This window comes from Lynx rufus, unplaced genomic scaffold (assembly GCF_022079265.1).
Source record: "Lynx rufus isolate CCGP_SWC_20201006 ecotype Redwood Valley unplaced genomic scaffold, mLynRuf1.p SCAF_12, whole genome shotgun sequence".
NCBI classification, from domain to species: Eukaryota; Metazoa; Chordata; class Mammalia; order Carnivora; family Felidae; genus Lynx; species Lynx rufus.
In genome coordinates this window covers 49640510-49654781 of record NW_025814826.1, presented here as the reverse complement: position 1 = coordinate 49654781, position 14272 = coordinate 49640510, and the positions used below count along the sequence as shown (strand labels likewise).

The 14272-nt window shown below is 42.5% G+C and overlaps 1 protein-coding gene across 1 annotated transcript in view; it reads left to right on the top strand.

Annotated features, from left to right (window-relative positions):
• Nucleotides 1-14079, top strand: part of SNTB1 (syntrophin beta 1) — a 236364-nt gene extending 222285 nt beyond the window's left edge. Inside the window, exons 5-7 of the mRNA XM_047074137.1 lie at nt 2080-2276; nt 7863-8053; nt 10907-14079. Of these exons, the coding sequence (XP_046930093.1) occupies nt 2080-2276; nt 7863-8053; nt 10907-10999 (481 nt within the window). The 3' untranslated portion in view covers nt 11000-14079. The remainder of the gene's footprint in view (nt 1-2079; nt 2277-7862; nt 8054-10906) is intronic.
• The last annotated feature ends 193 nt before the right edge of the window (nt 14080-14272 follow it).

Below are 14272 nucleotides of genomic sequence, written 5' to 3'. Positions count from 1 at the left end.
TGAGATGATCACCACAATCAAGTTAATTAATACATCTATATCCTCAATATAGTTACTTTGGTGTGTGTATGGAGGGAATAGCCTAAGGTCTATTCTCTTAGTAAATTTCAAGTATACAATACAGTATTATTAAGTATAGTGATCATGGTGTACATTAGATCCTCAGGGCTTATTCATCTTATGACTAAAAGTTTGTACCCTTTGACCAACATCTCCCTGTTTCTCCCACCTTGTAGCCCTGGAAACCATCATTCTACTCTGTTTCTATGAGTTTGACTTTTTTTCAGATTCCACATATGAATGATACCACCATTTGTCTTTTTCTGCCTGGCTTATTTTACTTAGCCATAGTGCCCTCCATGTTCACCCATGCTCTTGCAAATGGCAGGGTTTCCTTCTTTCTTAAGGCTGAGTAATATTCCAGTGTGTGTGTGTGTGTGTGTGTGTGTGTGTGTGTGTGTGTGTACCACATTTTTAAAATCCATTTATCCATCGATGGACATTTAGGTTGTTTTTATATCTTAACTATTGTGAATATGCTGTAACAAATTTGGGGTTGCAGATACCTCTCTGAGATACTGAGTGCACTTTCTTCAGACATATTCCCAGAATTGAATTGCTGGATCTTATGGTAGTTCTAATTTCAGTTTTTTTGCAGAACCTCCATACTATTTTCCATGGTGGCTGCACCAATTTGCATTCCCACCAACAGTGCGCAGGGGGTCCCTTTCCTCCACATTCTTGCCAGCCTTCATTATCTCTTGGAATCTTCTCTATCTTCAAAGAATTTTACGATCAAAAAGCTTGTCAACAAACCTTTTTCTTCAAGGCGGCATTGCAAACCACCCCCGCCACCAATTCCAGCTTTGTGAGTAAAAGAAAGCTTTTCGGAGTTGTACAAGAAGCTTGTTGCTAGAAATCCAACAGGGTACTGTGTTTGATTTCACCGGTAATTTTGCTCTGCAATATCTAAGCTTACAAGAGGAGATGAGCTTTTGGATTTCTTTGTGCATTTTTTAATCTAGGGGTAACAAGCCCCTTGCCTAAAAAAGTCAGTCTCCCATCTCCCGTCCACTGAGTGAATAGACACCTGGAATTTCTCTGGCAAATGGTAGTGTTTCTTTCTGTACCAAAAGATAAGACTGAAAATGCAAATATCCTGGGGAGAAGTCACATTTACTAAATTATACTCGTGCTATCCTGCAAATGATTGATACGGGCGTCTCTTCCCAAAGAAGGTTGAGATATCAGACATCGAGGAGCAGGAGAGATCCAGGGGTTTAAAGGGGAGGCGTGAGAAGGAGGAGCCAGTGCCTGCTCAGGGGGTAGGGCTCAGAGACTTTGATTCCTCACGGTTTCTGTCTGGCCTTTCAGAAAATATTTACGATGGGAGTCACATTTTATGCTTTAAAGTGTGCGCTTTAAAGTCAGTGTGCAAACTGTGGCAAAAAGCACTCTTGGAAATCCCTTAAATCTTCCAGTAAGTGCCATTCTTTCCATTTCCCAGGAAGCCCAGCATCGCCAGTTATTCCTAGGCGTTACCACTGCTGCTTCTTTAGCGGAGTCCCGTGGTGGTTTGCTTGTGTTTGGAGGCTGTGTGCTTAAAAAACGCATTCGGTACACCCAGATGAGCCAAACTACAAGACATGCAGGGGGACGGAGGCTAAGCCAGGAAACAGTGTTGTGCTCGCACCGGGACATACTCATGCCCGGGAATGGAATGGGGAGGACTATACACACCATTTAAGTTGTTCTCGCTCTCACTTTCTCAATTCTCTTTTTGGCCCAGTGGGTATCGTGGAACTTGTCTCGTGGGAGTTAAAGGCATGCGATTCAACTCCTCTGCACATTCAGCCGGATACGGCTCCCCGGGCACTTTCTAAATCTCACCGTAGCCCTGGAGAGGGACTGGCAGAGCAGAAGGCAGAAAACCACGGGGGACACTGGGGTTAAGCTGGACCCTTTGGTCCTAGGTCAGAAAAACGAGAGCAAATCAATGTGGAAGCTTTGATCAGATGACAGGTCAGGTGAACACAGTGGTTTACAGTTTGATGGAGATTTGTCTCTCTTTCTCGACAGGCTGGTCCATTCAGGTCCGGGCAAAGGATCGCCCCAGGCTGGTGTGGATCTGTCCTTTGCTACTCGAACAGGCACCAGGCAGGGGATCGAGACACATGTCTTCAGGGCCGAGACCGGCAGGGACCTCTCCCATTGGACGCGGAGCATCGTACAGGGATGTCACAACTCGGCAGAACTCGTCACCGAGGTCACCACAGGTGAGCACTGCTGGCTGACACAGGACCAGCACGCCCTCTCCTCTGCCCTGGCCTCAAAGTAGTTTCCACTATTGGCCTTTTTGGCTGTGGAGAATTCCAGAAGTACACTTAAATTCTTCCAAATTAAGGCACTGTATGCCCTACTGAAAAGCAAGCCTTTCTCCTCCTTCATTCAAGAAAAGTTGGTAACTTGGAGAGTCAGATGTCATTTTCCTACTTGTGTAACCCTGGGTGGCTTCCTGGAGGCATGTACTTTGGAGGCCCAAACTGGTAGGATTCTTGTTATCAACAACAGAGACTGACTCTGAATAGCTTATCACAGAATACAACAGAGTTGTTTACAAAACTGGGGAACCAGTTGGTGAAAAAGAGCGGGAAACAGACGTGTCTAGCTGGGGTGAAACAGCAAAGGGGAAACCACCAGTGACCCCTGCCCCTGGTATGGATGGAGAAGCCGAGGCTGGATGGAAGGAACACACAGTCAGTGCAGCCATGTTCCTGCAGAGCTCTACGACAGGGCCGGTTAGTGGGGAAAGTGGGATTTGTATAAAGAAGGAAGAACCTTCTATACTGTACTATTTATTGAGTGCTCACCACGTGCCAGGCATCTCATCTACTGCCTCTCAGTGTTTTTCTTTTTCTTTTTTTTTTAAGTTTATTTATTTATTTTGAGAGAGCGAGAAAGAGAGCGTGTGAGCATGGGGGAGCGGCAGGGAGAGAGGAGAGAGCGCATCCCAAGCAGGTTCCTCGCTGTCAGCTCAGAGTCTGATGCAGGGCTCGAACTCACAAACCGCGCAATCATGATCTGAGCTGAAACTCAAGAGTCGGATGCTTAACCGACTGAGCTACCCAGGCACCCCTCAGTGTTTTTCATACTATGAGAAACAACCCTACTAGGGGTCCAGAAATCAATGAATTGAGGCCAGACCAACATTTAAAAAATTAAATGGAATAGGAAAATCAGTGTAAATATTGTTTAGGTTTGTAGAACTTTTGATTCCGGGGTGTGTGTATGACTAGGGTCATAATACTTTGCCTCACCTTGTCTAATGCACACAATTCCCTTGCCAACCTGATTTTACAAATCTGGAAGCAAATCCTTAAGAAAGGGTAAGTAATCAGGGCGCCTGGGTGGCTCAGTCGGTTAGGCGTCCAACTCCAGCTCAGGTCATGATCTCGCGGTCCGTGAGTTCGAGCCCCGCGTCGGGCTCTGTGCTGACAGCTCAGAGCCTGGAGCCTGTTTCGGATTCTGTGTCTCCCTCTCTCTGACCCTCCCCCATTCATGCTCTGTCTCTCTTGGTCTCAAAGATAAAGAAACGTTAAAATAAAAAAAATTAAAAAAAAAAAAGAAAGGTTAAGTAACTTATCCAAGATCACACAACTCATAAATGACAAAACTGTAACACTAGGTTGTGTCATTCTAAAGACTCTTTCTCATTGACTATAGTGTCTACAAGGACATAGATCTCACCGCTATACCACTGGTCCGAAAACAGGCTGCTGTGATCAATAATTTTCATGCCACTCTCCAAATCAGATGGATAGATAGGTGACCGATAGACGATTGACAGATAGCTAGATGATAGATAGAAATGCATGCACATATAAATATACAGATATAGATAATCTAATTTTTTACTGGGCAAAGATAAAATTAGAGACTAGGAAGCAGTAGGAATCTAAAGTCACATGAATGAACAAAGTACGTGCTGTAAAATCTTGTACATTTGCTAAGGTGGATTCCATACTAGCCCAGTGATTTTCAGCAGCCAGCACAATGTACAGTTAACAGTGTCCGTAATGCTGTTGTTCCTGATTCTGAGATGTAAGGCAGACTGTTTCTAGCTCTGAGATCTAGGACCAACCTCTCTTCCAGGTGTCCTGCGGTCACTCATAAAAAGGGCATGTGTGACAGAGTGGCTAGTATCCTCAACAACAGTCTTCCAGGAAATCCAACATTGAGTCCCATAAGGCTGCTTCTCTGTTCACCCCTTTCTATCATGTTTTCCTGCCTGTTCCTTCATTTCTCTGTGTCTCTGAGCATCCAGTATAAGGTGGTAGCCACAGTGTGGGATTTAAGTCAGAAAGGCCTGGATTCAAATTCCAGTCCTGTTTCTTTCCTAATCTCTTACTCTTACTTGCCTCGCTTGTTTCCATTATCCGTAAAAAGAAGAAAATAACGGTACCTACCTCCTAGGATTGTTGTCGAGAATTATGAGAAATAATCCATGTAAAGCTCCTAGAACAGTGCTTGACACATAGTAAGTGCTCACTCAGAGTTATTAGTCACTACTCTTGTAATGACTTCTCCAGACCTGTGTGATCCAGTATGCTGGCTTCTGGTCATATGTGGCTATTTAAATATTATTATTTGTTTTTCTACGTTTATTTATTTTTGGGACAGAGAGAGACAGAGCATGAATGGGGGAGGGGCAGAGAGAGAGGGAGACACAGAATCGGAAACAGGCTCCAGGCTCCGAGCCATCATCCCAGAGCCTGACGCGGGGCTCGAACTCACGGACCGCGAGATCGTGACCTGGCTGAAGTCGGATGCCACCCAGGCGCCCCAATATTATTGAATTAAAATTAAATTACTCCCTCAGTCACACCAGCCACATTTCCAGGGCTCAGTCACTATATGTGCCTAATGGCTACCACGTTGGACAGTGCAGATCTAGAACCTTTCCATCACGGCTGAAAGTCCTACTGTACAGCTTTGCTCTAGGGGAACAGGATTGCCCACAAGACATCCTAGGTACAGCATTTCCAAACTTTAGCCACACTAAAAAGAACAGAAATAAAAGTTTTTGTTGTTGTTGTTGTTTTATTCTCAGAAGCCTGATTGCTGACCTCTACCCCCAGAGATTCTGAGTCAGCAGCTTGGGGATGGGGCCTGAGAATCTGCACCTAATAAATAGCAGGTGGTGCTGATGCTGCTGGGCCCTGGACCACTTTGGGAGCACTACCGCGCTAGGCAGCAGCTTCCCCCGGGACTCAGGAATATTCTGAAAGATGGGACACGTATCTTTCAGATGTGTAGTACGGTTTCTCCACATTTCCTCTACTCATGCAAACGTGAAAAAACAGATGTTTTGTAGAATTTCCACTGCAGCAACACCAACAAAATCCGTGTCTTTTAGTAGTTACCCTGAAACTGTTGGGTGCCCCGACTATTTTTCATCATTGTTGGACACCTTTCTGGAGCGTTGCTGAAACTTTTTTTTATGCTGAATCTGTATGGCAAGAAAAACTAGAGTTTTGGAGCTGAGATTTGGAAAACCTGAAAACTAAACTTAAGTTATATGTGTAAATACCGGAAAGATCCGTGCTCCTTGCAATAAATTCAGGAGTGTTCTAGGAAAGAATGGAGATAGCCAAAGGGATTTGGTTTAGTTTGCATTCCACAGATTTTGTAAAATCTTTCTCAATAAGTTGAACTCTACTTGGACAGGAAAATAATGAGGCTGGTGGTAGACCAGCCAAAGGAAATAAACAATGAATTGTGTGGATGGAGCTAGCCGGGTGGTGGGAGAGGAGAAATTACGGAAATGATCAAAGGTGCAACCCAGTTACAAATTGAAAGATGCCTGCAGGGAGTAGGGGAACGGGGCTTATGTTTTAATCAGAGCTTCAATTAACTTGCTAATGTGTTCGGTTTACCCTGTGTGGATTGAGAACATCTTGAGATAACCAATTCCATTATATGAAGGCCACGGATACCATTTGAGGTCGACTAGAATTGAAAGTAACCACAATCAGTTAATTCGGAATATCTGATGGCATAGCTTTTAAGTTCAAATATAGAGGAAGGAAGAAGAAAAGCATGTTTAAAGCTCATTTGCCCACCTATTTTGCAGGTAATAGAAGTAAAGAGTGTCAAAAACAAGGATTCAAGATGGGAAGCCATAACTACACCCATGCCACTGTCTTTGGTTATCCTAGGACTGTGGGGGTGCTAGAGGCCTACGGACCTTCTGAGAGTATGAGATTTACTGAGGGGCTCTGCCCAGGACTCAGAAATCTATTAGAGATTGTAGCGCACCTTTGGGAAATATCAGCTCTTAGTTACAAATTGAAAGATGCCTGTGGGAAGTCAGAAGGAGGGGTATGGGTTTTAAGCAGAGCTTCAATTAAAAGCCGCCTCATTCTGTGAGTCCCCTGTGTCTTCCCCCAAACTCTAAAGGCCCCCTGACCATACAGTCATTACTCTGCCTCTTTGCCAAGGTCCCTCTCCACATCCCTCTATATCCTGACTTCCAGAGAAGGAGAAAGAGACGTGGCATGGAGTGGAAAGAACTTGAATTTTGAATTCTAAACCACCTAAGTTGGGACACATTTCACCTGTCTGGGCGTCACTTTTTTTCACCTATAATATTAAGCTAAGGTCCTGCTTCAGAAGTTTGTGGTAAGGTGAAATTCAGTTTGGTTTATAAAGCCAAGCTGAGCTAATGTTGATATAGGGCAATCATAATGCCCATCCTCTTCCTCTTCCCAATCCCCATCCCCAGCAAAGAAAATATCCTGGTTTCCCTAAAGAGCTTTCAGATGTGTATGAAGGGCTGAGCCAATTTACTTGTCAGGGTCTGTCAATTGTGGTGTTCTGTGAAGCAAAAAAAATCCAATCTGATACTTAATAACCTTTTTCAGAACTCTTTGATCAGGGGTGTAAACATTCACAAGTCTTCCTAAACAGGAAGTAGGATTCTGGGGCAAGGCTGCATCCCACTCATAAGCTTAGAGTGCTGGTCACTTTTCCTGAACACAGTGAGGACCACGCACAAAAGCTGGCACCTGTTGTCATCAAGGGATTTTAATTTTGTTCCTTTGGATCACACAGCACCTTGTGAACACTCCCTGGGGCTCCTGAATGCCACACTGGGCAGAGAGGAAACAGCATTCACCACGGAAGATACCACATCTGGTATCTATCCTACTACACAGCTTTTCTAGAACCCAAGATCATCAGATCATCAGAGAAAACATTTAAAACCCTCATTTCTGTTTAAAAAATGAGCTTTGTTGGACTTTTTAAAAATTAGAAATGAGGTGGTTTTTAGGCTACTTGCTCTTGACCTCTTAGGTGTGCTAACTTTGGTAATGTCACGGAGGAAAGCTTGTTTCTTTCACCAGCTGGTAGACACATGGCATTGGGGCGTGTGCGTGCGTGCGTGTGTGTGTGTGTGTGTGTGTGTGTGTGTGTGGTGATGTTGATGATGGCCAATCAGAGGTAGCTTACCCTACATCAAATGTCAGGTTTTTTCCGGCTTTGGACAAGGCCAGTGGCAGGCAAGTATACCTGTCCACGTGTGTGCTATCAGAGGGTCAGAGAAGGGCGAGAGCCCAGATAAAAGTCAGCAAATCCCAGCAAAAGGAATTCTTTCAGCTTCTTTCCCTTGGGTTCATGGGGCAAGTTAAGATACATTATCAAAATCCATCCAAGGAGAATATTTTCATGAGCAGTGATTGATTTTTCAACTTGAGAAATGTGTGGCTGGCCCTGGGATTGAGGAGACTTGTAAGTTAAGTGCCTGGGAAAATGGACCGACCTCGCTTCTCACACCGCTGTGTCTCCTGTCTCCCCCTCAGCCTGCACCTACAAAAACCAGGCATGCTGCCTGACCATACATTACGAGAATGGATTTTCTATTACCACGGAACCACAGGAGGGTGCCTTTCCCAAGACCATCTTACAGTCTCCCTATGAGAAGCTGAAAATGTCTTCAGATGATGGAATCAGGATGCTGTATTTGGATTTTGGAGGCAAAGATGGAGAGATCGTAAGTGTATTTCTGTAGACAGTGCGATTTCATGTTTTGCTGGGCGGCACATCTGTGATGGCTTGCAAACGTAACGCTGCCTTATGTTTATTTAGCAGTTGACTATTTACAAAGTACCTGCAGGCTCATGTCTTGTTTGATCCTAGAAAAACTATGATTAGATCCAAGTATCTCAAAGTTCCTAACTTTTGTCTCATTTTCCACTAGCAAATCAATATTTGAATCAAAGAATCTTTTACAAAGTCAGCATTAAATTCTCATTAAATGGGGTCCCACCAGCTTCAAAATGCACCATTCATCCTTAAAAAGTCTCAAGCGTCTAATCTAACCTGGGCATCCGTGCTGGTGTGGGGGGTGCGGGGGCGTGACATGCGCAATGCCCGCCATCCGGGAGGTCTACAAGGAGCACAGCACAGAGGCAGAGGGTCTGGACGAGGGGCAGAGTAGAAGGGATGGTGGGGAACAAAGAAATGTGGTCAATACCTGCATGGAGGGAGAGCCAGACAAGAGCCCAGAAGTTTCGGGCTAATGGCAAATGTCTAACAAAATTAGCAAATTTGTCGGAGTAACTTTTAGACGTAGATCAATGCAAACAGCCAGTGTATTGAAATTCACAATTTGCTGTGATCATTACTGCCTGTTACAACAATAACAGTGTACTTCTTCAGTTCTATGAAAGGGTGGGAATTTGCATGTTCTTTCTAGAAAGCAAGTATAGTTCTTGACATTCTCCGGAAGACATAGGACCTCGTTTAAGCTGTTAGCATAAGGCCTTCATTTCAAAGTCAGGAGCACTGCTGTTCCGGGTCCCGAGACACCACTGGCCCCACATAACCCAGCACTTCTCACTGTGGGTATCACCTGCGGCCGTGAGGAATCCAACACCCTATGCCTGGCTGCTCATCTGAACTCACTTTCTGAGAACAGTTTCCAGCCAGTCATTTCCCTAACCTTTAAAATGGACCCACAGGATTTTATAGGATTTGTGTGTTTCAGTCAGTAGGTTCAGCCTGAAGCACCAGTTTGGAAATAAGTGACTAGAAAGTCCCTTTCGCTAAGAATACTTGTAGTTCAGTTGCTGCTCTTATCAATCACTCAACTGTGTGCTTTTTCCTAAAGGGGACCGCTCCCTAGCAAAAAAAAAAAAAAAAAGTCTCTTGCTTCCTTGGCTTGAAAAATCAAGGCTATTTTTGCCCATGAGGAAAATCACTTAGGTCTAAATTTCAGCCTTCCTGAAGCCTGTAATTATAACCTGACTCGGGAGATTTAGGAAGGACTGAGTTTTTGCTGCCAGTCCATTCAGCTGGTGAGTGCAAGTTCACACATAGCTCCCCCAGGTCAAGTCAGCAACCCCAGGAGGCAGGCACCACCCAGCCTTTCCTCTCCTTTTCCAGGGAAGGGAGCAGAGATGTGCTATTGAGATGGAGTTGAGGGTCAAGACACCCATGTTCTGAGTCTGTAACTAAGTCACCAGTTGTCTTGGGCAAGTCCTTGTATTTCTTTGGATCTGAGTCTCTCTGTCCATAAAATACAGTGACTGAAGTGGGTAATCGTTAAGATTACTTCCAAAAGTTGCATTCTGTCTTAGTGAAAACAGAATCCCCCCGACTCTGGCATCAGAGAAGCCTGCATCTGAGTCCGTATGTACCCTTCCCAGTAAGATCCGTGAGCTCAGAAAGTTTTAGAACTTCTTTAAGTCTTAGTTTCCCATATAAAACATGGAGATAATAGCAATAACTACCTCATGGGATTTTGTAGGAATTACATAAGACGGTGTAGAGCTAATATTTAGCACAGTGCCTAGTTCACGTTTAGCACAGTGCCTGGTTCGTGATAAATACAACCCTAACTTCGCTAGATACTATTATACATTCCGGTTGTTGATTCCCCAGTAGTGTCATCATCAGAACAGAACTGGAAACACCTCCAGTTTTCCTGAATTAGGTCCAGTGATAAAAATTCAACCTGACTCTTATGCTCTGGTCATGGGTGGAGACACATGTAGGCACACACGGAGCAGGGGACTTAACAGACATGTGACCCACATGCTTACAATTCAAGAGCACAGGACCCTGGGGACACAGCTGCTTAGCCCTAGGGCTTCTGCATTCCGTATTCTCTTTTTCTGTTATTTATTTTGAGAGAGAGACAGACAGCTCAGGGGAAAGGCAGAGAGAGAGGGAGAGAGAGAGAATCCCAAGCAGGCTCCACACTGTCAGCGCAGAGCCCCATGCGGGGCTCGAACCCATAAACCATGAGATCACGACTTGAGCCGAAACTAAGAGTCAGACAGATGTTTAACCAAGTGAGCCACCCAGTTGCCCCTGTATTCTGGATTTCACATACAGTATCTCATTTAATACTCTATTTACCCTGTAAATTAGGTAAGACTAAGAAAAATTTCAAGTGACTTGTCCCAGATTATATATCTAAAAAGTGTTAAAAGGAAAAAAAAAGTGTTAAAACCAGGACTCAAATTTAATCTTCAGATGTGAAATTTAGTGCTCCTCCAAGCTGGACCTAATCCAACATAAATAATATCACTATTGTGATACCAAAAATAAATGGTTTAGACAGTCAAGAAAGGCAACATCAATATGGATGCTACTGGTATATATAAATTTCACAGAACCTATTTCAGAAAAAAAAAGATATATGAGATGTAAAGAATAAGTTCAAAGAGTTAGCTTTTAAATCTCACTGAGGGGGTGGGGGGGCAAGGATTTACAGCCATAATTGATTCAGTTCCCATTTAAAAGCAGGAAGTGCTCAGATCCATTTGATGTGCAAATCGCTATTCTGTATCAAGCATTGATTGAAAATCTCTCACGCTCTCTTCTTTTTAAATTTCAGCAACTGGACCTTCACTCCTGCCCCAAGCCGATCGTGTTCATCATTCACTCCTTCCTGTCAGCGAAGATCACAAGACTGGGCTTGGTGGCCTGAGCAGGGGGATGGCTTGCCTTGGATAGAAGGAGGGCTGCTGTGGGACGTCAGATCGGCTGCTCGGCGAGCGGGGAGATGTAGCATAGCAGGTCTGCCGCAGTCAGCTTTAGATCCCCGAGTCCTCAGCTGCCCCAGACTTCTCCATCAGCTTCACCAACTACAAGGGGGTGCCCCAAGAAAATACCGCAAGGAATATCAGGAGAAAAATGGCTTTTTAGAACGGTAGAAGGGTAAAGAAGTGAGGGCGAATGGGAATACATAAGCATAGCTTTGAAATCACGACAATCAAGTACATGAACATTAGAACAGCGTGTGCAGATCTTAATCATACCAGTGTCTAGGCAACTGGTTCACCCAGGTAAGCAAGGGCTGACCAGATGAGAAATGGACACATTGACCTCCCCCACCCCCGATAACAATGATCCCTTGTTTTAGTGTGATTGATTGCCTACTTCTAATTGAGTTGACTTTTGCTGGTAAGGAAAGAGAAGTGCTTCAAATTGGAAACCCACCTTTTACTTAAGTATGAAGCAGCTGTAATTTTTTTCTTAATGAATTATCTTTAAGTGATGTACAATGAGTCTGAAGTATTCTCATTAGCATATGCCGAGCAGGAATTAAATAAAGCGTCAGATACTGATCTGAGCTCTGAGCTGGTGGAATCTGAGCCAAAGTAGACTGTTTATAGTGCAGAGCTTTGCAGAAGAGTCGTGTGCTTGAAAGATGATTAATCTGGAGACTGCACTCACACCAAGGTGTGTTATCTTAGAGCCAAGACGGATAGCTTTACTTATAGAAAGCAAATTATGGGTATTTTTTTAAAAGATTGTCATTTGAGATATATATAAACATACGTATATCTCCTATATATATAACATACATACATCTATATAAAACAGCTCACATGAGATTAACTAATTATCCCCATTTCGTGGTTTTCAGTGGAAATACTGAGCAATTTATTGACCCTTGTGCCTGCCTGTGCTCGTATGCATGCATTTTCGAACCAATCATAGAGCAGCGCATATAATTCTGGACGATGATGGGCTTTACGCATACACCCAGAGTGGTAATCAAATCTGTTGACAGCATCCGCAGCTCTTAGGAATTCCAGGGAAATAATATAATGACCTGATATTTTTCTACAAGAATATTTTCAGACAACATAGAGCATATTTCTGATTTAATGCCTTTATTTTTACCTTTCAATACAAATTCAGTAGAAAGACACCAGTATCATTTGATTTTGGAGTCCCTTTCCTCAAACCTTAAAAATTAGCTCTAGAGGTTCCGTAAGCATTTGTAACCCTTCTTCCCCCTGTAATGTACATAAAGAAATGTTCTGGATTGGACCTATGCGTTTTTGCAGAACTTTTAGCAAATACCTATGCAAAGAGCTTTTAAAAGTGAAACGGTCTTAAAGGAATGTAATTTTGCCCACCAGATGTTTATTGAGTTACAAAGCTGGTTTTAGATTTGTGTTTCCCAAAGTGTCTGTCATGTAACCCTAGTTCCAAAGGGCGTCGACAGATGTGTTTTGTTGGGGGAGAATAAGAGGTTTGTGTGTTAAAGTGTGTTAAACACCAAGGTAAGAAATGTTAAACAGATTTCATGATTGTGGGCCCCCTCAAGGGCTTTAATGTATACACTGAGATTCTTCAAGGGGGGACCCGTGTACTATTCAAACATTTCTAGAACTTTCTGTCAGGGCATCTTGTTGAAACTGGTGTTTAAAAAAAACAAAATAAAACAAAACAAAACAAAAAACACTTTGGAAACAGCTTTAGGACACTGATTTTTCTTTTTTCTTTCTTCTCTTTTCTTTTCTTTCTTTTTGGTTTCTTATTTTAAAATGCTGAGGAGTGAAGTCCCACCCTGAATACTACAGGAAAGCTTTGATGCATTTGTAAATTATACCGAACTCTTTCATGACATATTTTCGAAGTCACTGGAATGTTGTTATACAAGAGAATTATACTTATGCATTGTAAATAACATTGAAATACATACATTAATGCCAATAGTTCAACAATGTAATCTAAGGTGCTCATGACTACATGAAGTATGAGTTAATTGCTCATAATTAAATTGCAAAGATCCTATTATATATTTATAGACAAATTAAAATGATAATTACAAATATTTCTTCATCACATTAAGTTTTAGACTGATTAATATCTGGGTGGGGGTCAACAAACTACATTCTCTGCATTTACAAAAACTTAATTTAAATATTTATATTTTAGAAAATATACATTTGAATAAATTTATGCATTTTCTGAATAAAAATGTGTTATTAGCAAGAAATAGACAATTTTACTAAGAGAATTGTGTATACGAATCATTTTTTTTTTCCTTCACAGTTAAAGTGTATCATATCTGAGTGGCTATGATGAATCAATTTCAAGTACTCATTTTTCCTCGTTCTGAATTCAGCAAATTACAATGATTTTATACTGTAGATTTTAATCTTGGCTTGATGTGTGTTATGGATGTTGTGAAAGACACAAAGTCCTATGTCTGGATACAGTCACTGCGTCATTTTGGGGAATTTGTTTTTGTCCAATCTGCTTTGTGCTCAGTCCGTTTCTTATTTGAATCAATGAATTATTAAATTCACATTTGTCCCTTTAAGGGTAAATCAATACAAATGACTGATGTTTTAACTGTACTTACTGGGAAGCTACCCATTTTGCTGGTAGATGTGGTTAGGTGATCCCTAAGCATCCCAGGGATTTGAAGAAGGCCAACAGGAATATAGAAAGCAATCTCTTTCCTGACTTGAACTAAGTAGAAGAAAAAAATCATAAACGTCTTAAAAACATCCACGTGGAGGCGTTTAATTAATTCTATCAATTTATGGAATTAAAATGCTGAAAAATGCATTCTCCTACAATTAATGAGCAGGGCCTTTCGGGCCCTTGTTTTACAAATATTAGTCCATCTTGAGGGGAGTGGGCTGGGATGAGGGGGTAATATTTGAATGTACCTTGAGTTAAAAAAAAAATGTGCCTATGTTTATAGCACCATGGATATCATGTAAACTTTACATATGAATTAAATAAATATTCACCTCTGAATATGGTGGACTGGTTGGTGGTTTCATGATAGCCACGGACGGAATGTGAAGACACATCCCACTATTCTCTTCCTCCAAGACTGGCCTTGGAAGGTGCTAATGGGTAACGGAGATGCCACTAGAAAGTTTGGTGTGTGGGGGTTTTGTGTATAATTTCAGGATGGGTCTTCATCTGGAGCTTAGGGATCTTGGCT